Genomic DNA, 25,721 nt, shown 5'->3' with positions numbered 1-25,721 from the left:
CCTGTGCAACGGGCAGGGAAAGCAAGGTACCTCAGGATATGATTCACAAAAGCAAATAGAAAACTGCTACTGCAGCTGCTTGACATGCCGAAGAGAGGGGTAAAGGTTAAGCCCTTCTCAAGACAATGGGTTATCCATTTCTGGATGACAGAGGTGCCATTTTCCAGTCAAGATGCCCAACTCCAGCCCACTGCCAGCTGCTAGGAACTTCTTATAAAATGCAGTAGGAAAAGGCATCACCTATTTATGTAATGTCCCAGAGGTTTGAGCACCAACCCAAAAGAGACATGATCCAGAGCTGGTTTCCCAGTCTCTTGGCTTGTGGGAATTTGAAGCATCCCTTTCCTCTCTGTTGACTGTAAACGCAGTGATGTGGAATAGGAATCTCAACTGCAGAAGCTGATCCGCTACGGTGAAATAATTCATCCACACAAATGAATTAAAGCATTAATTGAATCAGAAAGCAGTAGCAAGCATGAGTACAATTTTGTCACTGGCTGGGTAGAGCTTTCAGCATCCCACTTCTGGGGGGAGTTTTCCTGCCTGGGAGACCCCGCACGGGTCACACAGGGAAGGGAGTGTTGAGTATTGCCTGGCTGTGGGGCACAGGATTTCTTCGGTGGTCGGGACAAGCTTCCCCTTCTCTTTTGCTGAACTCATTTGGAGCACGTCCTGGAAGACAGACACCGGCAAGCCTCATGAAATGATTAGAGAAAAAAAAAAAAAGACTCAGCAAAGAGATGGCACTGGATATCAATTTGAGGCGACAGAAAATATAATAAAGGTAATGCCTTCCTCAGTCACCTGTCTAGCATAATTGTTTGGTCACCTTGCATTCTTTGTGAGCAAAGATCTATACTGCAGTAAAGTGCATTCTCACATAAATCCTGTACTTCTTGAAGCAAATCCAGGCATCTATGCCACAAATACTAAAATTGGGGCAGTGGAGAACCAAGCAACCTACTCTGTTTATTTTGCCTTTGAATAAAAACCCCAAAATTTCTGAATTTGCCACTTCATACCCTTCATTTGCCCCTATGATCACAATAATCAGCTGTGTCAGGGTTTGCCTTTGCCCTGCTACTCCCAGACATGTTGTCTTGTATCTAGACATCCTCCCCTTTTCTTCTTTCCCTTTACATATGCCTCTTCTCTGCAAAGCTCTGTCCCACCCTCCTACGTGGGGGAAGTCTCCCTACAGACTGTATTCCCCTACCACTACAGTCAAGCTGGCAGACAGGGACAGAATTTCCTTTATTGGGAACAGATATGCTGCGCCCTTTCAGCCCACAGCCGAGCACAGCAACCAGAGAAAGCTTCGATGCAGGTAGGGCTCCTCAGGATCTTCACCTGTGTGCCTAGGAGAGGCAGGATGCCTGAAAATGGTACCTGTGGCTTCAGATTTTTAGTACAACCTACAGAGTTCTTCCACCCGCATCCCGCTCAACTTCTGAATCCAGGTGTTTAATTCATTTACATTTATTTGACCATCTCGGATGTAATTTTGGGATCTCTGAGGTCAGCTGCTGCAGAGGCAAAGACCCGGCATGCGTTGCGAGGATGAGTCTCCCTTAAACACCATTTTTCCTTGAACTCCTGCTTTTCCTTAAAACCCCGTTTTTCCTTAAACACCCCCCCACCCCCACCCCTTTTCCTTAAGATCCTGACTGCCTGTTGGGGAGAAGAAATAATACAAAGCAGGAGGGTTCACGCACGCAAAGTTAAGGAGTGACCTCGAGGAGCGGGAGAATGAGAGACTTAGGTAATGAAGTAAAATTTAAAACTAAGTAGATAAATAAATAAACAAGTAGCCCCTCTGTTTCTAATGAAGAAAAATTTAAAAACTAAATAAACAAATAGCCCCTCTGTTTCTAATAAAGAAAAATTTAAAAACTAACTAAATAGATAAATAAATAGCCCCTCTGTTTCTAATGAAAAAAAATTTAAAACTAAATAAATAATTAGTCCCTCTGTTTCTAATGAAGAAAAATTTAAAGTAAATAAATAAACAAATAGCCCCTGTGTTTCTAATGAAGAAAAATATAAAACTAAATAAATAGCTGGTTTCTAATGGAGAAAAAATTAAAACTAACTAAATAAATCGATAAATAGATAATTAGCTGGTTTCTAATAAAAAAAAATTAAAACTAAACAAATAGATAAATAAACAAATAGCCCCTGTGTTTCTAAAGAAGAAAAATTTAAAACTAACTAAATAAACAAATAAATAGCCCCTCTGTTTTTAATGAAGAAAAATTTTAAAATAAACAAACAAATAAAAAGCTCCTCTGTTTCTTGAGCCGGTCTGGGTCCCTGGGATCAGCGGGTCAGGTGTACCCGCTCTGTTTTTACTGCGGAGGCAACGCAACCGAGCGCTAAACGCCTCGTTCTTCCCGTGCAACCCGGGGGAGACGCAGTTATTGCCCCCGTTAACAATTAAAGAAAAAAAAAAAAAAGGCAAAATAGCAAAATACCTTCCGCTCGAACGGAATGTTGGGGGGGTGGAGGGCTGTGCCTGGCCGGAGACGGGGGGACTGGGTCCCGCGTTGTCCCTTCGGCGGCGGCTGCGGCCGGGCCGTTCCGTGCCGGGCCGTGCTGTGCCGAGCCGGGCCGTTCCGTGCCGTCCCCGCGGCGGCCGGGCTCTCCCCGCACGCCAATCAGGGCGTCCCGCCTGCCTTCCTGTAGGTGTGCCCGGCTCACCTGGGAGCCTCGGCACTCATGACATACCTGCGGCCCCGCGGGCGGCGGGGAGACGGCGGCCGGCTGCCCAGGGCGGGGGGCCGCGGCGCGGGAGGAGGAGGAGGAGGAGGAGGAGGCGGCAGCGGCGCCGGGGAGGGAAGGGGCAGCGCTGGCCCCGGCCCTGCGATGCGAGGCCGGCGCAGGTAAGGGCGGCCCGGCGGGGGCGGCGCGGCCCGGCCCGGCGGGAGCGGCGTTGCCGTCTTCCCGGGAGAGGCGGGCCTCGCGCCGGATCCCTGCGGAGCCCGGGCCGGAGGGGCGGCTGCCCGCCACCGCCACTCACCCCCCCACCCCGGGCGCCTTCTCCCCGGGGCCGAGGCGGCGCGGGAGGGCGGCCCACCATTTTAGGACCCGAGGGGGCGCGGGAGGAGGGATCTCCGGGGAAGGCCCGCCGGGCCCGCAGGTGTGGGTGGGAGCGCGGGGGGAGGAGGGGGGCGGCCGGCGGGACCCGCAACCCCGGGGAGCTGGTGCCGGTGAAGGGGCAACCTCTCCGCAGGCCCCGGGAGGTTGGGGCGCGCGGGCGGGTGTGTGTGTGTGTGTGTGTGTGTGCAGCCTTCGCAGCGGCCTGTGCGGGACGGCGAGGCTCCGCGCCCCGCCAGCACCCCCCCGGCTCCCCCCTCCCCACCACCGCCGGCTCCCCGCTCCTCCCCCGCTGCCGGCAGCAGGTAGGGCCCGCAGCACAGGCCCGGTCCCAGGCTCCGGTGCCAGCAGCCGGAGCCTGTTCCCGCAGAAATGGTGCCTCCCACGCAGGAGCCAGATCCCACGGTGGCGGCTGGGTTTGCTGCCCGTGGCCGGGGCCCGGGAGTCTCGGGGCCGCGCTTGAACTCTGGACACCTCGTTGTTTTCCTCCTTGCTCTGCTGGCGGCCGCCTCGTGACTTTTATGGCCTGTCACGGAGGGAAAGGCAGAAAGGCGAGGTACCTGCCTGCTGCTGCCTTCCCCTCTCCTTCCCGCAGCCGCTTCGCCAGCCCCAGACACTGCGGCCGCTCTGATGGCAACCCCAGCCCCCCAAACAACCTGCCGGGGGGCTTCTGAGCTCCCACAGCTCTGGCCTGACCCATCCTGCCCCCAGCACCCGTCTTATCCTTGCGCTCGATGCCTCGCTTATTGCCAGCGGTTGGGTAAGACCTGGATCGAACCTAGTGGGGAATACAGGGTCAGGGAAGGAGATCCGGGCTCAGCTCATCTGTGTTGGCTCGTTGCAGACTTTACTAAGGAGCCTCTGGATGCAGATGCCGTTGGCTTCTCCTTGAGCTGCGTGGCCGTTCCTCTCTGACCAAGCCGCATCTATAACGCGTTGTTGAAGTTTTGTGACCTGATTCTCTGGTGTTTTGGAGTTTCTCATAACCTAAATGGCTTGTTGGAGATGGCTCGGATAAGGGCAGAGTCCTTTTAAAGGGTTGCATGGGAGGGAGGTGGCTTGGTTTGGAGCAATAATGTATGGGTGACCCAGATTTCAGAACTGCAACTGAACTGGGCGAGGAGGAGACATCTGTAAATGAGGCTCAGAGTTGTACCAAATCCAGATTCTTCTCAATTCTCGGTTACTGTCAATACTTAGAAAGCTCAGCTGGCTTCCGTGTAGAACAACATCTTGCCAACTCATGATCGAGGGTAGCTTTTGTACCGTGCTGTCCGTGCAGCGGCCTGGTGATCTCAGTAAATCTGTGAGTGGGGTTTTATGGTGTCGTTGCTCGTGATAACAGGTGACTAGGCTTGAGCTTGGTGCTCTTGCTGAAGCCCCCTGTTCCTGCTCTCTGAAACAGTGGGACTCAAATGCTTCGTCTGGGAACCTCTTGTGCATCCTGGTAGATTTTGCTGGTAAGACTCTGTTCCCTGGGACTCTTATTTCATCCTGTTAACTTTAGATAGATGTTCTTTCTCCTGCTCTATTGAGTCTTCTCCTTTATTACAGTTCACTTGTTTCAAGTGCTTTCTACAAGTAAAGAGCCAAATTTTGCTATAGTGGTGGGGTTTTTTTAACATACTCTGGAGTCCAGTTTGAAGTGAGCTGTTTTATTTAATTAATTTGTATTCATGCAAATTATGTTCACTCTTCGTGGTTATTCCAGGCAAAATTTAAGAAACAACCTGCAAATGATTTCAAATTCATAATAGGAATCAATTTTTTTCCCCCGTGAATATTTGGTTCTAAGAATTATGCTTTCTGTCATCTGGTATCTTTCCAGTTTGATGTTGACTACATAGTTACAGTTTAGCTAAATTGTACATGGCTAGTTTATTTCAATAGTCATGCCTGGTAAGTTTTGTAATTCCTTTCAGCTTTGTAGCTCTCCACTGAACTCCTGTTGTATCTTTTAATGAAGTCCTTAGAAGTGTCTTCAGTGCAAGTGTAGTTGTGCTCTGTTGTTTCGGCACTTGGGCTGTGCAGAGAGAAATTGTTTCCCCCTTCTGTGAGGAGATCGTACAGTTGATGGTCCTGGTATCAGCCATTTGGGGACAGATGCCTTATTCTGACCCCTGGCAGGTATTTACATTCCCAGCTGGTTATCGCTGCATCAAATCCAAAATTCTATTAGAAAAGTACCCAGTCTTGATTTCAAGATATCAAGTGATAGACTGCACTGGTTCCCCAGGTAAATTATTCCAACGGTTGATTACACTCGCTAATTTCTTATCTCAATCTGTCCAGCCTGGTTCCTAACCACAAAGTCTTGTTACAAATTTTCATGCCAGATTACAGAGCCTGTTGCCGCCAGGATGACACATTCCAGCAAAAAGATGGCCTATTGTACCGCAAGTTTACAGCTGTTATCCGTATCTTGCTTCTGGGAAGAGGCAATCGTGGAGCTGTAGTCACAGGGTGACTGGTGTGATTTAGAGCAGCGGCTGAGTGTGCCTGGCTGTGGTGTCTGTGCGTAGACAGGGCTTTTGGAGAAATGTAATTGAATAACTTGTGTTGCTTGGAGTACGGCTTCGTGTAATGGTTAATCCAGCGTAACTACAGGCTGCTGCTGAAGGAACAATCTGGTTCTCATCCAGTCCTGACTGCAAGCTCCTGCTGCTTCCCTTGGATTGGATCTAGTGACCAAGTGGCCTCAAATCACTGCTCCAACTGAAAATAAACCCCTTTCCCTAAACAAAAAATACAACTTTTGATCTGGAAGTTGGATCACCCTGCTCTGTTGCCAGATAGTGCTAGGTCTGATGCAGAAGGGTTGCATGCTACCGGGGCACTGCTGTTGAAAGAAGCTATTGTGCTTACCTGTTGTCATTCCCTGCCGTGGTTCGTTGTGAGACCACACGCATGCCTATACCACCAGAAGAGAAATGACAGTGTGAGGATGGGAATAAGGAAGGCAGAGGGTAGGACTCCTTTTGGCAAGCCAAAGAGCTTGTGAAACTAAGGCTTGACATACAGGAATTGCCACAAGCACACCTCACTTTAAGTCTTAATGGAAGCTAATGTGTTTTTTCACCTTCCCTTTGCAGCAGACATGTGAGAATAGCTGCCCTGATTTGCTCGGTAGCCCAGGTTAACTCCGTTGCATGACTTGGGAGAACCGGGTTTAACCAAGACCGAGTTTAGTTCAGCTGCAGTTATGTCTTTGGTCAAGAAGTGTGTGTTGGAGTTAGACTTCATGTGGGAAAGAGCATTTAATGTACAAAGAAGAAAGTCTGTGCCTTGGCTGTGACATGCTGATACCTATGAAAGGTTCATCAGTGCAGAAGAGTTGCAAGCTAATGTATTTGTGCGTTCTAGATGTGAGGTTCTCAGTGGTTTTCGGTGCCTGAGCGAGGTGGGGTTCCCTTTTGGGAAAGCTTCGTTAATCTTGTCTCTTCCATTAACAAGTGACTCCAGCTTTCTTGCTCTTGTAGTGGGATTAGTTTGCTGGGACAAAATCCATTCCCCATCTATTGTTTTAAATGCCGTTCCTTTAGGTGCAACGCTGAACACCACAAGGGACATGGAACTGAGCCTGTGCTGGAGACTCATTTTGAGCTCACGCTTTGGGGGCTGGATTACAGCTAGATGAAGTCAAAGAATAATTTCCCATAACTTTAGTACAAGTTCGGTGCAAGGTCAGGGGGAGGGCTATTGCTTTTGATAGTGGGAAAAATTTAGAAGGGGGGAAGGTGATTGCTGTGACATGTGTACAAATGTATGTGTGTAAATAGACACACATATGTAAATGTATACAAAATAAAGGGCATTCTGATGCTAGAAGAGGTTGAGGAGGAGTGGCTACAGAAACTGGAATTGGGTAGTATACAAGAAGTGAACTGAGGAAGGTCATGAGCCTGCTGCTTGGAGAATATCGCGTGGAAGCAGAGCTGGCCATAAATTAGCTTCCTGGGAACATATTCTATTTGTTGTAAGTCACGTAGAAGAGTGTGACACTCAGACATCAGACTACCTCTTTGTAGTCTCAAATTGAACAACTGGCTGCACGCAGGTGTGCAGTGTGTGAGGTCCACTGCCCGTGGCCTTGCTGGTGCTCAGAGTGCATTCAGCACTGAAGTTCCTGGCGCTGGTTGTACACAAAACTTCCCAAATCCTTATGTGGGTCAGGCTGAGGTGCCCAGTGGGATCCACAAGCTTGATGGTGCCCTGCATGTGCCACCCGTGGGCAGAGCAGAGTCACAGGCTGGTGAGCAGACCCAGCCTTGCGCAGGGTGTGATTGGAGGAGGAACTGGAGGAGCAACGGATCCAACAGTAGAATTTATGGATCCAAAATAGAGGGGAGGGGATTGGCATCCTGGTCATGGCAGGGCACGATTCCTCCAGATGGCAGAAGCCCCGAGATAATTGGGGGACATGTGGCACAAGGCAGGAGTCTGGGTTACGCGCAGACCTGTAACCTGTGGGACGTGGTGATTGTTCACAGCTGCCACAAGGTGGCTGCAATGGCTACACTTCCATATTCACTTCATAGAGAAATAGATGTCCAGATCAGTGTTAAACTAACGCATACACCGCTGGTGGGAGGGGGGGTGGCAAGAAAAAGGTGCTCTTCCACAGTGTTGCTGGGCAGCCACAAAAAATAAGCATGTGTAAGCTTTATGGTATGTATGCTTTATACTCACAAAAATTTACAGGTGTAATGATCAAAAGTGCCTACATATATTCTTTGAATAGCATAAATCTTAACTGGGCCCTTATGTCTTTACTACAGATTCCTGTCCTGCGAGGAGGTGCTAGTGGAAACTTTGTAAGAGTCTACCAGTAAGAGTATAGCTCTGCTGGTATACTTCACTTCAAAGGAGAAGGATGCCATAGCTGTACCAGTGCTGAGCGAAACTCTGATGCTGTAGCTGTGTCTTTAGTGGCTCTAGTCTCTAGGCAAAATCGTTGTGGCATGGATTAAGCCTGAGCTTCTGTTTAAATGCAGAAATTTTGCTGTAGGCATTCCATAGTGCAGGCATCCGAGGGTAACTCTAGACCTATGAAATGTAATCTAGCTGCAACATTTGAGTCGACCTCCTTTCTAAAATAATCTGAGATCACTGTCTGTTTTTACAGGTGAGGACTGTCAGGTTGCATAGCAGTGAAGTTGAGAAGGTGCAGTGTGTATCTCTTTCCCCTCTGTTGCTGGATTTATAGGAGAAGAGATGTTCCGAGTGTGCTGCCAGCCCTTCAGGACAGGGATGGTGTCTCACTGCACAATATTTAGAATGGTGAGGATTCGGTCTTGATTGCTGGTGTTGCAGTTGGCTCAAATAACTCTTCCCGTTGTTTGTTGCTTCTCTGCATCTCTCTTTTTCTATAACTCACTGTGCATGGAGATATTTCAGGCTTGAGTCTGAGTACAATATAGCTGATGGATCTTAGGGGTGGCTTTAGAATGATACACTTCTCTCTTCCCGTCTCTGTCCATCCCCAGAAAGGTGTTTTCTCCTGGAAAGGTGTGTTTCAAGTATAGGCAAGAAGAGGCTCAGGATGGATGGTGTGGGTAGTACTGAGAAGGCTGCACTACAGCACACAACCTTGTCAAGACTATACTCTAACAAACCTCGAGGTGCAGAGAGAGGATGCTGTGGCAGACAGGCAAAGAGAAGTGGGAGTACCTCTGTTTTTATAACGAATTATGGGTCATAGTGTGCCTTCCTAAATGCACAAGCGATTGAGAGAAGGGGGGGTTCACCCCTCACGTTGCCCGATAACTTCTTGACACCATCTAGTGCTGCATTGAAGGATGGAAAATACATTAATGCATAGTCACTCTCTTCTTCATCCCTTGGAACCACCGGGAAGAGGGGACGACCTCCTAGTGCATGTGGCAGTGATTGAAAAGGAAGCTGTAAGGTGTTCCTGTAAGCACAGGGTCAACGCTGCTCATTTCGGTCAGAGTCCTGTGCCATCTGGGAAGGCAGTCTTCTCTGGACATTGCCTGTGCAGTCCACCTTATATTCCTGCCCCTACCCAACGAGTAAAATGAGCTGTTTCATTTCAGAGAGGTGAAGAGAAAGGAAGATGAGCAATTTGGATGTGTGCTAGAGCAATGAAATGTGCCTTATCCTGGAAGAGCGAGCTAGTTAGGTCATTGTAGCGTGTGTTCTGACCAGTTTCAACAGAGGGTCAGGGCCGTAAAAAGCAGCCTAAAATGGTGACTGTGTGTATAGAAGAATCACGCCAGCTGAGTTGCCCAGTGGGTGTTATCAGACGCACCAGAGCCATTTTTCCTTCATTTTGTACACAGCATCATTTTTACCTATTCAGCTGCTGAGTGTGTAATGATAGTGATATCAAAGGCATGAAAATAGGTATCTTGAGTGTAAAAGGGGAAAAATGGATTGACTCTGATAGTCATAGAAAAATTACTTTAAAAAAAGAACAAGAAAAGATGAGATGTGCTGCATTGCATGTGCGATGAAAACTGGCATGAACAGAAATCTCAAGTTCAGCAAGGTAATATGAAGAAAATCTACCCTGAAATGTATTATGTTTTACTAGAATGTTGCCTTTGAAAAGTTAATTTAAAAGATGGCATTGTAGAAGGTTTGGTTGTGACAAAGGAAAAGAGTGAACAAAGCCCATTTAAAGGAAAAAAAAAAGTACTAACAGTTGCAGGAGCCGCATACAGAAGTGTTGAGGTAAGCATGTGCAAAACCACCGACTTGGTTCTAAAGAATGGCTTGAGAGATACAGTTTGTGCTTGGAGGTAGCAAGAAATATTTGGTGCTGTAGGTCCTAAGCTCATAAAATTGATGGAATTTCAGAAAGGGTCTCACCTGAATGTGGACACAGTGAGAAATAGGCAACTGTGAATATCTGACATGTGTGAGGTTATGGGGCAGGGGCTTTCATTGACTGGGCAGTGAGATCCCTACAGTGCAAGAAGTATGATACCAAAGTAACTGAGCTGAAACAACTGATTACAGACACTGCTTTGTGTGAAATACATGTCTTTTATTTGTACTAACCAAATCTGCAGCACAAAAGGAAAATAGTAACCTGGTTTGTATCTCAAAGAGCTTGGAGGCAAAAGACACGGAAGGAAGGAACAGAATGGGCAGTCAGTATATTTTTGTTGGTGAAGGGATTGCTTAAATAAGACTTTGCTTATGGTTGTAATCAGATACAGAGTTTATAACAGGGCTTTGCATATTCAGTGCACTGTGCAGCCACTCCCTGACTAATCCTCAGAGTATGTCTGTGAGGTAGGAGGGGTTAGCATTACCTCAGCTGCACAGATGACCCTCAGACGGGCAGAAACTGCTGGAAACTGCCAGAATTAGGTGATTCTGCTGGATGATGTCGGAATGATGGCACAGTTCTTGGTTGCCTTGAAAAAAACCAGTTATAATCTAAGCCTTCTGTAGATCCTTCTTTTAATGAATGACTGCAGCAGGGAATTGAAGGAAGGAGAGCTCCTAGCATCCTAACATGCCTGTTCCCATTTCAGCCTGTATTATGTTACTGATAACAGTTATCCTTTGTGGACCCACTAGCTTGAAATGTCTGGGTGACCGCAACTGTGTTTAACTGCTCATAAGCTGTAGCTGTTAGTAGAGGCAAGACTTGAAACAGCAGTCCTGTGAGTGCATCTTCATCACCTTCTGTTAGGGTAAATAGTAGCAGAGCAGGAATAGCCAAAAGTTCAGAGTGCTGGGTGTTTCCCATGTGTGCGACAACGGCGGTATTGCTGATACCTCCTGCTGTGGGTATAGCTGTAATTGCACCTTCGTTAATGGGATTGCTTCTTGGGAGCTGGTCTACTGTGATCTGTGTCATACCTCCTGTGTAAAGAGCTGCCAAGGGTGACAGAGTAGATTTGTCACGTCAAGGCGTGTGTCGCTGTTCTTCACTTCAACAGCCTCGTGGCAGGGAGTCATCGCCAGGTACAACTGTCAGCACTGCGGGATCTGCCACCGAGGCAGTTGCCCATAAAACGCCGTTGCTCGTAAAACGGTGCCTGGACTCTGGTGGTTAAAGCCTCCAACTTTGCTGCCCATCCTAGGCAAGGACCACTGCCTCAGCCTTTCGCTCAGCCTGCTGCAAGGGCAGGGCCTTGCTTGTCTTGTCCTCGGCTCTCCGCCTCACTTGCAGTTTTTCTGTCCTGTTGAGCTGGGGACTTATAAAAGTCACTCTGTGCCCCTGCCTGTCCGCTAACATGCTGGCCAGCTGGCTGCCACACATGGAAGAGGCGAGGTGCTGGGTTCAGTAATAGTCAGCAAACGTTTATGCTGAAAGCTGGATTCCTTAAGTGCATCAATCTGGCAGAAGTAAGACTGAAAACCCATCTTCCATACAGGAGGGTGTTTGGGAAGGAGAATCTAAGAAGGAGAGCTCTGACTCTTCCTTTCCTCCTGGGCATGGTCCACTGACAACCCCACCCCCTTTCCTGGTACCCTCCCAATCCTCCCCCCTTCGAGCACCTCTTTTGTTCTTAGCTTCCCTGAACTACAGCGATCATACCAGATTGTACTCTTTGCTGTTGCCTGTAGTGATTTTCTTTAAGCGCAGCGAAGCATTTTGCCGTGTGCCAAGTCCGATAAACCTGTTTAGGTGAGTTTGATGGGCAGTGTCAGAAATTACAGCTGAGAGCCACCTATGAGGCTGAACTGCAGGAACTCTGCTGTATCTCATTGAACTTGGGAGAGATGGGATGTTTATGTGTTTATTTATGCCCCACTGATCAAAGCGTGTTGCAGGTAATGGGAAAGACGGCGAGCCGAGTCTTAGATTTCATTTAACTGGTGCCTGTAGCTTCCCAGGGGAAGTTTCTCATTCATGCTAAAGTATGCACAACTTCAATTAAAATATAGCGTGCACGCTTGCGTAGGTCGGTGGATGCAAGTGTACTGAGGACTTTGCATTCCTGAGCCAGAGCTGGCATTATTTTGTGATCATGTCATAAAAGAGGTAAAGGAAATTGTATCGGGTCTGTATTACACTATTAGTCACGGTGACTGTTAGGAGTTAAACTGCCTCATGTTCTAATTTCTCTCTAGCACACCAAAGTCATGCGCTTGGGGTGAATTTAAGGCACACAGACCTTATTTTACTCCTCTGCATCGCCATCTAATAGAGTGGGACTTGGGAGGGAAAAGAGAGAGGTAGTTTTACATGCCCCAGGGTTGAGGAAAAGAAAGCCGTAGGCCAGTCAGGAGTCGGAGTCGATGTCTTCAAAGACTGCCAAAGGGCAGTCTCAGGATTTTAATTGCTCAGCTAATACCTGAAGAGCCATGGAGCCATCAAGGAGTACTATTTTAGGAAATCTTGAAGGGTGGTGGTGGGAAGCAGACTCTGCCCCCTCATTCATATGCAGAAAAATGAAAATGGAGGGAGGAAGGATTAAAATATCTGTAATTATTCCTTATTGAAACTCATTTAATTATTAAAATGGGAAAAATATTGTAATTAGTACATCACAGAAATGCTAGTGATATTTTGAAGCTGTTATGAAATCTATGCTTTAAATTAATACAGACTTGGAGCTGTACTGCACAGGAAAGTATGTGGGCATAATTTTTGCCCATTGACCAATAAGGGGATATATGGCTGAAACAGAGAATGTCAATATTGTTGATCTGGCTGTGCTATTTCTTAATTTTTGTGTAAGGTTTTACCTGTAGGGCTCTCCTTTTTTTTTTTTTTTAAATTTTTATAATATGCTGTGTTAATTACGGTATTAGGAACTAATGCTAAATCTTAACTACAACATGTGTGAGCTGTAATTACTCTATAAACTTTGAAATAAGATAGTGGTAATTGGTGAAGCTGGTTATAAAAAGCATTTCATAAGATTGATGTATATCAGTTACACCATTTAAAACCCTGATTTATACAACTTTTCACTGCTCGTTCTGAAAGACAAGGTCACAAAAATGCCTTCCCCTCCCCTTCCGTTTGGAATACTTCCATGCTAGACTTTGCAGAGGGTTTGAGGAGGTTTCCAGGCTTTCCCTAGCATCTCCTTCATGTTGCTACTTGTTTTTAGAGTTGCTCACAGTGGGCTGGCTCCTTCAAGTTCATCTGGCTGCCATGAAATGTCCTCTTAGACCCAGTCCTTCGCTGAGGGGAGAAAGCTGCGTTTGGGTTCACGGGAATGGTAGAGTCAGTGACAATAATGAGAGAAGGAAACATTAAACCATAAAATAATGGCTTCTTTGGAAATGGTTGTAAATCCAATTAGAATATCCCACTTCCCATGGTGCCTGCTTCTAATGTGGAAGGGTAACAAACTTTACTAGCAGAGGGCCTGTCCCAAAAATGTAAAATTTCTCTGCTGCTTCTGTTCTTTGTGGGCTGGTGAGGATGCATCTGTTTCTGCGTTGGAAACACTTGGCAGTCCCACGTGGCAAGACACCTACGCCAGAGTGTCAGGGACTTGCTTGTAGATCCTGGGTGTGGTTTCACCATAACTTAGGTCTAAGTCCAGGTTTCTGCTTTCCCGCTCACCAGCCCATTGCCCAGCCTCTTGTTCCTGCCCATTCCTTGCAGTTGCTGCTACGGCTTTTACAGCTGCACGTACAGCTACTGCAGAGAGCTGTCATATTTACCTTTATTTTTTTTTTGTTTTGTTTTTCCTCCTGGGTCACACCTTTATGGCTGCTCACACCACTCTGCTTCTGGGTTGGTTTTTTGGCTCAAAAACTCCCTGGGCTGGCTCATGTATGGTCACGTGCGTACCAGCACGTGGGAGCAGATGGCAGCAACCTGTATACGTGTTGCCTTAATCTGTTCTGGATTTCAGGGCATCACGTCAAGTCTTAATCAAAATTTATTAGGACCTGTTTCCGGGTGCTGTTGGCTTGTACAGTCAGCAGTGGCAGAAGGAATTGAAGGAGCTCTGCACCTTTTTAGGACTGGACCATAAACAGACGAACTTTGCAGAATATCTGCGAATACATAAATTGGGCCTGATGAACTTGATTATTCATCTTTGTTAACCCAGTTATACCGCGGCATATTTCTCTGCCAGTCTTTCAGTTTCTGGTAGCTCGTGTAGCTCACTGGATCAGGTCTAAATACTCTGCAACCAAGTTCAATGTCATCAGTCCCAACTGCTGAAAAACAGTAACCGGGTGGAGGGGAGAGGGGGAGTTGCCCTCTTGTTAGTCATAAGTTTAAATTTAACAATTTGCCTTAAAAAATTAAGATAAACCTAGGCAGCCAGATCTAATTTTTGAGCCGTACTTTGTTTTTCAGGCCTTTTCCACACCCATTAAAGGCCAGACATGCATTTTTCTTAATTGTAAGCCAAAATTCTCACATAACCACATGATTCTAGGAAGTGGGACTATATGAAAAACAGAAAATATTTGATGCACACAATAAACCTATGCCAGTTGGCCATGCAGGCGTTACACCGTGAGTAACAACAAGTTTTCCATGTGTTTGCATTAGTACCTTCCTATTCAGCACCCACACAATTCCTGTGGCTTTGGGTGTGTGAAGCTATTTTTCCACGGGGAGAGGGAAGGGGTCCTCACTGGTGCTTTCCCACATTTACATTTCTTATAACATTTTATTTATATCTAATACTTTTTGCTCCCAATAGCAAACATGTCTCATTGTGCTTGTTAACTTCTTCAATCTAAGTACACCAATTAAAATTCCAAGAAAGTATGGTTTGTTCCCTGAAAAGCTGGGTTAGGGAAGGGTTGTACCAAAATCTGTTTTCCCCACACACATCCCTACATCCCTTTTGGATGGACTTTTTTTCCTTCAGCTGCAGTTTTCAGTCCAAAGCTGCATCACTGTTACGGTATCGCCAAGTATTTTTTATTACGATGCAAGTCTCGTAACTTTTTTTTTTTCCCCACATTTTTTTATAAATCTCATTACTGGAGTCATCAGGTAACTAAAAGTGCTGTGGGGAGCTGAAAACATGCATTCAAAAAACACAAAATGAGGACTAACATGTTCAAGGTTTTTATTTTTCCTGTTGTTGTTGCTATCTCATGGTATGTTGATTCCAACAATTTTTTATTGTTACCTGCAGCTGATAGTACTGACAATATTGAAGCCAGATATGTGGTACAGGTTTCTGCTGTAGGTACAGCTGTTAGGGCTGATGAAGTTGTGCTGGTAGAAGTCATTAGCATGGTGTGACATACAAATGCAGTTTTGTTGGTATTTTGGGAATTGCTTTGGTTGCACAGGATATGCTTTACCTACTGATACAAAAGCAGCATTTTGACAGTATATTTACGGCTGGGTATATTTTGCTGTACAAGCTTATCAGTCATCCCATACTGCTAAAATCTTCCAACTTTGCCTCATCTGTCCTGTAGGGCTCTGACAATTGTCAGTAATGGCAGCAAGAAATCTTACAGTTTTCAAGGTGGAACTTGATCTGGCTGTGAAAGAGGTTATATTACATGTTTGATGAGAACATCAGACAGGATAACTTCAGAGGCCCCTTCTGCAGGGGAGGACAGTTTGTCCCAGTTCAGTGTGCTGAATGTTGTTCATCCTTATCTGTCCATAGCTTAACTGTGCTCAGGACTGGTACAGGTAACGTGACAACAACTGTGCTCAGCAATGGTTCCACTGTGCAGACTGGGCAAGGCCAAGCTTTCAAGTGTGTTTCCAAGCCCTTTGATGTTTTAATGGCATTTGCATCTGTCAAAATGGTTTGGTGCAAACATTAGCATTCTTTAATCTGAGACTTAAAAACAGCAGCGTGGGATTCTGGCTCATGCTGCTGTAGCATTGTAAGAGACTACAAAATTTCTGCTGTTAACTGGAGAATCTCTCCCATCTAGGTCCTGAATCACTCTGTTCAAAGAGAAAGTGGGAACTCCTCTGGTTTATAGCAAAACTGCTGTCTAGGAATGTGTATAGCGTGCTGCTAGCAGCATGAAAAATCATAGCGTACATCTCGGAAGTCCTTGCCTCCTTTTGTACCCTAGATGTTTCTGTCAGTCATTTCTCCATCCCCAGTTTGGAGAGAGACCTGTATGGAGGAACTTGCAGTGACTCTGTGTGTTGCTTTCCCTGTGGGAATTCTTCCTCTGTCTGCTCAGTAGTGTCAATAATCTTTCTACTAAGCTACAGCAGTGAGAACCATACACCATTCCTTTTGTTCCTGTACTAGAAGACTGCAGAATGTCAAAGGCTTACCCATTGCTTTTAGGAATATAAAACTTAAGCTCTGCTTAAAGTGAACCGAGTTTTTTTGACATAGAGGTGACCCCGTTTTATCTTAAGACTGAATTGTTTTTATTGCATCGCTGGGAAGTGCAATGTACAATCCAAGCCACGGTCTTCACTCCTTGTTTGGCCAACACTCAGTAGCAATTTCCAAGGTGAAATTTTGTTCTACCTGAAACAATGTTTCTTTGGCACTTTTCTTTTTCTTAGCATTAAGTATTATAATCTACTTAAATGGAAACAAATGTAGGAAAGCTATCTTTTTTTTTCTCAATTAGTGAATCATTAGATAATTAATAGGCTCAGTATATCTTGAGTGTGCCTACCATGAGCGAAAGCTAGTGAGATGCTCCTGGAAGTGTTAAAACTCAGGCAGACTGTCTGCACTGGTGTGACCAGGAGGTCTCATTCACTTCTCCGAAGCTTCAGTAGCAGCTCAGATGCATTTTCCAGGAGATTAGGTATTATTGACAGCTTTAGTATTTTCTCCCCTGCCTGGAACACTTGAGGTGGCTCCTAGTTCCCAGAATACTTACAGCACATAGACCGTTTAGCACAGCAGTAGACTGAATGTTATTTTGGCACCTATCTTTTTAGATTGCTTTTCTTATTTTATATATTCTTTCCTTCAGTAAGTTACATCTGCTCTTCATACCCTTAAAGCTGACTCCACGTAATATTGTTTCCCTCCTTCATTCTTATCTCTAGTGCCCTGTGTAATCTCCTCTTGAGCTCAAGAGTTTTGACCCCACTCCTTCACCTCTCTCCATGGGCTGTACAGTGATAGAGCAGCCCGGGGTGGTGGGTGAAGATTGGTAACTGTTTCTTTGCAGAGAAATACATACAGTGGGCATCCCTCATGTGGAGGAGGCATCCAGCTGAGAAAGCAGGCCTAAGCATGGCATGAGTAGCTATATGAAAATAAAAATTGAGACTTGCGGTAGCACAGGGTTTGTGGTTGCACCGACCCCTTTCCTGAGTGTCTCACTGAACTGAAAGACGTGGCCTCCCGGGAGAGATGTTAACTGGTGGCAGTTCTGCATGGTGAGCTCTGGATTTTGTATGAAGAAAGGCTGGCTCTGAGCTAGCCCCTACTGACCCAACTCCTTTTAAAGTGGATCTGAACTGTGGGATGGACTAAGCTGAGCTGAAATAGCAAGAAAGGACTCGGGGTGTCCTTGTTGCTCTTTGGGTGGGTGTTACAGCCTACATGGAGCTCTTTCCTGCTTGAGCTGTGGTGCTTACAGCTGGCTTTGGCATTTCTACACCAGCTGTGGCCACACCAGCGTGGATATGCCCAAGCCATGGACTGCTTGGGAAAGCCTTTGTTTTAATAACAAAATCAGTAGCCTTGTCCACGCTGCCCAAAGACTGTTGTGAACGGCTTTCTCCTCTCGCAGCCAGAAGCTCTCGCTGCTGCTTCGGTGAAGAGGAGGAGAGCAGGGGAGAGGAGCCCCTGGCGCACCCAGTGGGCTGTGAAGAGACTCTGGCTGTGGGTGCAGCTCCGGCGGGGCAGCCAGGCCCAGCCCATCGTTGCAGGGCAGGGCTTTCTCTGCTGGGAGCATGTTTGCAGCAGCCCGGGCGTGTGGGCCGCCCCGGCGCCCGCGGCAGGGGAGTGGGATGGGGAGCACGGCCTGCTCTGCCGTGGGGGCCAGGGCCAGCTGGGAGGCACCCGGCACCACGCAGGGAGGGTGAAGGTGGCAGGCTGAAAGCTGGGTCTCTCCCTGATTTTGAAGGAGGAGGATCTCAGGGCTCCACTTAATTCTGTGTGGCCTTGTTTCCTGGCTAGCTGAAAGGCTTGTCTGTGCTTGATAGCACTTATTATTTCTCCTTTCTTGTTTGTTGGAGGAGGGGGGGAGGGAAGGTGAGGTACTTTCTATTTAAAACCAGAAGTGTTTGTCATCTCCATCCAGGTGAATTAACCCACACTGGAAGGAAGTATGACATGCCCATTGCCTTTTGTAATCTGGGAAAGCTGTGGATGGGTGCGTGCATCATCGCAGGAATTGCTTTGGCCACTAGTGCTTTCACCGCTGTCCTGTTTTGCTTCTCTGGCCACCCTCTGCACCCTTCCCCTCTCAAATTTTGCACTCCCTACTGCAGTATGACCAAGCATTGCCCCTTTGTTCTCATGCTGGCATGTGGCCAGCTGCACCCTCTCACGGTTCCAACTTGCAGAGTCTGTGCACCCAGAGTCACCTACGAGTTGGGTGCACATGAGCTGAAGTCCTGGGTTTCCAGGCCCTCTTGGGAGAAGAGCATGGTTAGCTTTATCTCAATGGGGGACATCAGATTGCCTTGTTTGACAAATAGAGCATACGAGGGAGTGATGGCAAGCTCAACATCTGATCCAGAGAAATGTGAGAGATCAGTAAGCCCTAGCAGTGGGAACGGTGAAGTTTCTGGGAGAGTTTGTGTAGCCTGCTAGAAGCTGGCAGTTGCCAGATAGGCTCCTGTGTGCTTGTCTGTCATGTTATTGGCCCTACTGCAAATGCTAATTGAAAGTTTGGTTTGGCTAGCCCAGCTCCTGGGGGTCTCCTGGGCTTTCCCTTGGTGGAGGACCAAGCTGACCTGCAGTGGGAGCATAACATGTCAGTTCTCCACCTGCAATCTCTTCCAGTAACTACTGGGCTCTTGTACGTAGCTCCTCTGTATGTGAAGGCTACAGGTGCAGTCAGTCTTATTTTATTATTTCCTCTCCCATCTCCATGAAATCCTTATTGCAGAGACATCTGCGTCTTTCACTACAGTGCACCAGACTTCAAGCAGGAGCTTAACTGTTTCCCTGACTAGATGATTAAGTCCTCCCCCACTGTCTCTGCAGAAAGTTTGCCTGTCCCTTCTCCTGCCTCACTTCCCAAAGCTTCTCTCTTGCTCTCCCTGAGGTGTGCAAAACACCTGGCAGTAATATGATGAGACAAATCTCACTTGGCAGCTTCCAGTGTTGATCTGGTGTGCACCTCCCTCTACCCTGTCTCCCAGTATCATCATGGAACTGCTCCAAATGCAGCTTCAAACTTGTCCCTTCACCTGTCCAAATCCCTTGCAACAGAGCCAGGGAAGTGGAAGCTGGGTCTCTGAGCTTAATAAGAGGAAATTCAGTGTTGCGTACATCTGTAATAGCACAGGGAGCAAGAGTTCTTCCTCCTCTTGCAGAGTGTGGGCTTGAGTTTGAGTATCTTGCTACACAAACCTTTATAGGCCATCCTGTCTTTAGTAGTAGTCAACCTTCCTTAGCCATCTGCTTGTGTCCAAGACCACCCGTCTCCCTGAACAGTCTTTCTGCTCCTGGGGAGCCTGTTTTTGAAAAGAAGTCTGCATTAGGTGAGAAAAGTAGTACTTTTCTAGTCATGTAGCAGGGGAGACTCAAGTTAGGTAGCCGGAAGGGCTAAGAGCAGCGTAGCACAAGAGTGATGCGATGTGATTGTGGAACTTTTGTTAAAGGATGGGTAGACATACCTGTCGGGGACAATGAGAGTAAAGTTGATCCTGCCTTGGATCAACTTGTGGCTGCTTATGAGTTTATGACCCTGCTACGTTCTGTGCGCCGCCAAACTCTCTCGTTCCTGTGCTGGAGCTTCTTCCTGACAGTCCTTCCCATGTGCAGCAGTTTCAAAGACAGTTTAGCAGCAGGGAAGTAGTTTCCTATTAGCTGACAGCACTAAGATGTGGCAGTAATCCTGTGGGAACTTTCTGAATGGACATATCTCTTTGAAACATACCGTTTGTTGAAATTGTAGCTAATTACAACTACTCGCTATGTGGCGGGGGAAACTCCAAACTGCTGAATAATCCCAGTTTTGGCCTGGTTTTGTAAGAAAGACTATCTTTTCAATATAAATAAAAATTAAAGATCACATGAGAAAAAATATGCAGGAACAAAGTGAACTGATGAGTTAACTCAATTAGTTAACTCAATTTTTTTCTCCCATTTTTTAAAAAGCTATAAGATGATAGCAGTCCCCGTGACTAAGGTGTATATAATGCTTCAGTTCAAACTCCAGAGCATGGGCTCATTGCTTTCAGAGCAGGTGTCCAGTTTCACTTGACTTAAGGGAAAATATAAGCTAAACCAGCTTTCAGGTCAGGCATGCCCTGGCCGTGGAGTTAACTGGGACAATTAGTCCAGATGTAATCATGCCCTTATTGCTTTTACTTTCTGTGTGGGATCAGAAAAATATTACTTGTGATTATAGAGGCACTCTAGTACAAGGAACACACCATTGATCTCAAAGATTTCTCCTTCCATGGAGAGGCTTTCCTTTTACTGTTTGTGAGTCCCCCAAGTTGAAATTGTCACACACACACACCCCTGACAGCAGTTGAAACTCTGGAAAAAACACTGTTCTTAAAATTGTGGGGAAATTAGGAATGGCAGAGAAAGAAAAAGTATATCAATTTGGTTGTCTGTTACGAGCGAGAAAAGGAATTTTTTTTTTTTTTTTGTATGAGCTTTGCAAATGCTCTAGAGCCAGGCTTTGGGGTTTTCTTGCCCCTAAACAGCTAGCGGGCTTTTACCTGAAGAAGTGGGGAATGGTTTCTCTGACCAAAAGATTCAGGACTATGCATTCGTGTCTGGAAACTTTGACATCTGTAAGACAGGATGAAGGAGGAGAACGCTGAAGGATTGTTCAGGGGAAAGTCTGACTGTGGCTGCACATTGCAGCAGATCCTTCAGGGCTAAAGTACAAGCTCTGGTATGACTGCAAGGGTACCCAGTGTATGTGAAGCAGCCTGAAGCAGCAATTTATAAGCCATTTCTGATAAACAGGGGATAGAGAATAGAGAAGACAGGCAGGAACACTAGAGAAAGTGTCCCAAAGGCAGAAGAAAAGGGAGGGGAGCCACTAGGGTTTGTCTCTTTTAAGGTAGGGATAGTGGGTCATGGGATAGGTAGAAGCCAGAAAGATAAAAGGAGTGAATCAGATTCTACCATCCTTTTCACAGACATTTCCCAAATGTACATTCCCTAGTGCTTTGTCATGTCTGAACTTCAAATGCAATAATGGATGGGAAATTCCACTATATCCTTTGGGAAACTGTCCAACAATCCTGAGATTACTTCCCCCCCCCCCCCCCCCTCCCTCCCTAAAAGAGTAGACTAAATGATGATATAGTTTCTTTCTGTAATCTGTAGATATGTCCACACAGAGGTACTTCTCTCAACCCGTGTGGTTTACAGCCTTCAAATATCTTGTGTTTTGTGTCATGTCCTAGTTATCTGTCAATCCAGTTCTTACATTCCTATGTCTTGCTAATCAATTCCTGTGATCAGTTGCAGGAGGGCCCTCTGTTGCACATACACAGAGCCATCAGCTCCAAAGTACAGGCCTTTCCCTGTTGAAATCAAGGAGGTCTTTGAGACTCAGCTAGCCACTAGAAGAGGTCATGAGTATTCGTCCACCATGCCAAAATTAATGGCGGTTTTAATGATTTTCTTGTTCTCTGAATCCCCTTTTGGGTTTGAGATCGCTAGGCATGGCCAACACTTTTCAGAAGTTGCACTGCAGCTGTTACAGCGAGATCAGCATCTCTGCTCTTTGACCAAAGTCACTTTCTGGATTTGCCTGTAAAACTAAGACACTGGCAGTTTTGTTTTGGCATTACTCTCATACTGCAAGCTTACATTGGGTGTTTGCCTACTCTCAGTCTTTGTATTTGTTTCCCAACTCTTATCACCCGCTAAGTATGTATTTTTGGGTTTTTTTCTCAGCTGCATTAGTACCTGTTTTTAAGAGTCTCTTGAGCCAATTAGATCCACTGTATCATTCTGTAGTAGTAACAGAAAAATGCATTTTTCTTTAGCAGGATGTGTCACTGATGGAGTCTGAAGAAACCAGTGAGGGAGGTAGCACTTCCCCAGAAGCCAGCAGCACCACTGAGGAACCTTGGGATTCTACAGCAGTTGAAAGAGAGCACCATGCCCCTCACACATCAGCCAAAATGAGCACTGGCCTACCTGACTCTGCAAAGGGAGCAGAGCTCAGCACTCCCAAGGACTGTCTGTCTGCTCCAGGGAAAGCAGCAGAGATGCTGGGCAGACCCTCTAACCCTGTGCAAAAAGTGCCAGCAGGACTGGAACAAGAGCAAGGTGATGCAGAACCTCAAAAGAAACTCTCAGAATTGGAAGGAGAAATGCTTTTAGAGGAGGGTGATCTGGATTGTTCTCTGAAACTTAGGCAAGTAGAGCTGGTTGACCTGGAAAGCAACCAGGACTCTTCCTCTCCCAGCACAGTCCAGGATGGGCCAGCCCCTGGCAGTGCCATCCTTCAGGCTGTGGACATCAGCACTGAATTTCTTCAGTGCCAGGCAGAACTGGCTCTTCATGGCTCGGACCCTCAGGCCCAGCACCCAAAATCTCCTTTGCTTGATGCTGTTCTCTCTCAGAGAGAGACACTTAAGTGCTTCTTGGTGTGTAAAACTGTTTCAGAGGGACATTATAAGGCTGAACCGTTTCTGGATAAGATCTCCACGGATTCTTTGCAGGAGGTTGATGCTGGTGCAGAGCAGAAGCAAAGCAGCAAAAAAGTGGCACCAGCAACTGATAGGCAGGCTGCTTCAGAGGAAGCAGTAGAGGACGTGGCTAAACCTTACACTTCTGAAGATGCTAAGGAAAGCATAAGAGCACTCCAAGGTTTGGAAGAGAATACAGAGTCTTCCTCTTCCCATCAATTGTCTTCCACCTTAACAGATGACAGCCAAATGATTTCACTACAAGCAGAAGGAAACATCTCAGCTGGTGAAACAACGAATAGTGGCGTGGTCAAAGACCAGGGAATAGCAATGGTTCTTAAAGAAAACTCATCCACTTCCAAAAGCCTTCATTTTGAAAGTGATCACAGAGAAACAGAGAGCAGACCTGCCTCTCCAGCAGATAGTGCCTTCCAAGTAAAGGACTCTGCTAAAAAAATGGAGGAAGTGAATACTTCACAGCATAAGGAACCTGCACAGGAGGAGGCAGTGTCTGAACTTCAGCAGGAAGAAGAGAAGAAAGAGTGCAAAGAGCAGAATCTGCCAGAAGAAGGAAAATCTTTGGAGCCCAAAGATCAGAGAAACAAGGAACGAAATGAGCAGGAACAACTGCAGAGGGAAGAGCTCAAACTGGAGGCTCTATCATCAGCTTTCAGGTCAGAGGTATCTTCTGTTCCCAGGCATAATGTGGACTTGTGTGGTCTGGAGAATGTTTTTTTGGCTGAGCAAACAGGATCAGCATTTCCTCCCGGGGAACCTGTCTCTGCGGATCATCACGCTGATGAGGATGTACTGCTGAAAGCTCATGTCACAGAAGCACATTCTGGATGTCAGCCTCACGCTGTCAGCCCTCTGTTCTCAAATAACCTGAACCCAGTGGGTGAAGCTCCGGTGGCACCTCCACACACGTGCCATATCTCTGACCAGGCAGAAGACCTGGAAGACTCCGGCCGCTTTTCTATCGGTGGTCAGGATATTGGAGAAGCTGACTGGGATGACAGGACAAGACTGGGCAGGGAGGATGTGCACAGTGATGGGCATGGAAAGGCTGTCCAGAGGTTTGATAAAAGGGATACACCACTCTGTGGAGGAGTGGCAGCACCTTCTAGCGCCGAAGACCCAGGGGCTTCTGTTCCAGCACACCCTTCTTCTAGTACCAAGAACTTGGAGCGACTTGATCCCATAGATCCTCATCCTGAGCTTCAGGAATTCATCCCAGCTTTACCCTCAGAGCTTACCTCTGTGGCTTCAACGTCTGTCCCACAGCAAGAGGGTGCTAGTGGAACAGCCTCTGTGACCCCTGAGGACTGTCCTGGCCCCAGCCTGAACAAACTGCTAGACTCTGTAGAGGAGCCAGCCAGCCAAGCTGCTCCTGTACAAGTGCAGGACCCAACATCAGGGGAAACTGCTACTGTAAGTACTGATCCAGGGGAGGCCAACACTTCCTGTGAGCTCCTTACTTCTGAGGAAGGCTTTCATGAAGACCTTAGCAGCTCGTCTTCTTTCTCTGTACTGTATAAGAGCTGTCTTCCTCTAGAGGAGAGTCTTCCTGAGGATAGGAGGACTGTGGCTATCATTGCCGGGCTTCTGGAACCACCCCAAACCCCAGGCAGGACTTCCACTCCCCTGAACCACCCAGAGACAATTCAGCAACCCCCCCCTGAAAAAAGTGCCATTAGCCAAGGAAAAGAAACAGGAGCAAATGTGGATCACGAAGCACAACAAATGCCTTTACTTGATCAGTCTGACTGCAGTTTAAACCAAAAAGAGCCTGGATCCAGAATCTCCAGTGTCCTGAGCACCCTAACTTGGCCCTCTGAAGAAGATACGGTCCTTGCTGTGAACCAGCAAGAAGAACCTCTGTCCCCTGTGTCCCCCTCAAGCCTACCTCTGGTGTCTGAGCCTGATGCCAAACAGCTTCCTCATCCTCCTGCCCGTGTCCAACGTGTCCAAAGCCCCAGTCAAGCTCAGGCCCCTACACTTAATGCAAATCACCTTGCTCAACCTCGATCCCTTGAAAGTCATCAGCCACTGGCCCCTGTACCCCACTCTAGGCCACATCTCAACTGTGGTATGGATGATAATAGGTTGCTAGCCATTCACCCTACTATAAGCCATCCTCTCCGGACTGCCACCTCCGTGTCTGATTCTAACACTGTGGCCTCTGCTTCTGATGGAGAAGATGTAGCAGAGAAAGATGACCTTGTTGCAGTAACTAGAGAGTGGGATCTCGGTGACTCAGGTACCCATGATACAGAGACTTCTGATGACTCAGGGGTCAGTTTGTTGGCCAAAAGCTTTTCTGCTGTTGGAAATGAGGCATTAGCTGGCTGCTCTGACACCAGCCCTGAAACAGCAGACCAGCACATGGATATACAGTGTGGAAAATCCTCACCTGACCACCCTTCTTGGCCCTCGCTGGAAGGCCTGATAACATCCACAGACTCCAAGAGCAGAGACTCTGCACAGCCACTTCCAATGTTAGCATTCACCAATCCAATCCACTTCCTCCAGCTCAGCCCTCCGTCACCACCGACCACCAGAAAGACCTGCCAAGAGAAGGAGGTCTCAGGGCAGCTGCGATGGGAACAACAGGCAGGTATCTTTGCTGTGGACACAAAGATCATCCAAGCTCCGTTGGCAATCACGGAGAAAACAGAAGGTGAGAGGAGGGTCAAGCAAAGACTGGAAGGAGAACACAACTTGGTAGTTCAACCAAAGGAGGAAATGCCCAAACATTTACCCTTGGAAAAATCATCAAGTTGGCCAGACAAAAAAACGATCAGGGTTGTTGCACAGGAGCCAGCAGCCAATCAAGAAAACCCAATTAAACGCCGAGTGAAAAGCAAGGACTGGCACCGTCAGGGCCTGAAGAGGACGTCGGTACCACCAGACATCTTGCAGGGTGAGTCCTCTCCTCCATTCCCCCCGCAAACTTATTGCAGAT

General features: G+C 47.0%; 2 protein-coding genes across 3 annotated transcripts in view; one reads left to right on the top strand and one right to left on the bottom strand.

The window, feature by feature from the left end:
- Positions 1 to 435: 435 nt before the first annotated feature.
- LOC141944180 (uncharacterized) lies at positions 436 to 6,339 on the bottom strand. The gene is made up of 6 exons (XM_074870283.1): positions 6,176 to 6,339; positions 5,492 to 5,546; positions 3,712 to 3,874; positions 3,362 to 3,622; positions 2,475 to 3,014; positions 436 to 672 (listed from the first exon to the last, which is right to left on the bottom strand). Exons 1-6 carry the CDS (start codon positions 6,337 to 6,339, stop codon positions 563 to 565), a joined length of 1,293 nt encoding a protein of 430 aa, XP_074726384.1. The 3' UTR covers positions 436 to 562.
- ARHGEF5 (Rho guanine nucleotide exchange factor 5) overlaps positions 2,828 to 25,721 on the top strand; it is a 36,988-nt gene continuing 14,094 nt past the window's right edge. Inside the window, exons 1-2 of one of the 2 annotated variants that reach the window (XM_074872048.1) lie at positions 2,828 to 2,882; positions 22,112 to 25,679. In XM_074872048.1, the coding sequence (XP_074728149.1) occupies positions 22,124 to 25,679 (3,556 nt within the window). In that variant the 5' untranslated portion in view covers positions 2,828 to 2,882; positions 22,112 to 22,123. Of the gene's footprint in view, positions 2,883 to 22,108; positions 25,680 to 25,721 lie in introns of both variants that reach the window. The other variant, XM_074872047.1, reaches the window with a different exon arrangement.

Source organism: Strix uralensis, chromosome 5 (assembly GCF_047716275.1).
Source record: "Strix uralensis isolate ZFMK-TIS-50842 chromosome 5, bStrUra1, whole genome shotgun sequence".
Lineage (NCBI taxonomy): Eukaryota > Metazoa > Chordata > Aves > Strigiformes > Strigidae > Strix > Strix uralensis.
The sequence above is the reverse complement of the archived record's forward strand: the minus strand, read 5'-3'. Positions and strand labels throughout refer to the sequence as shown.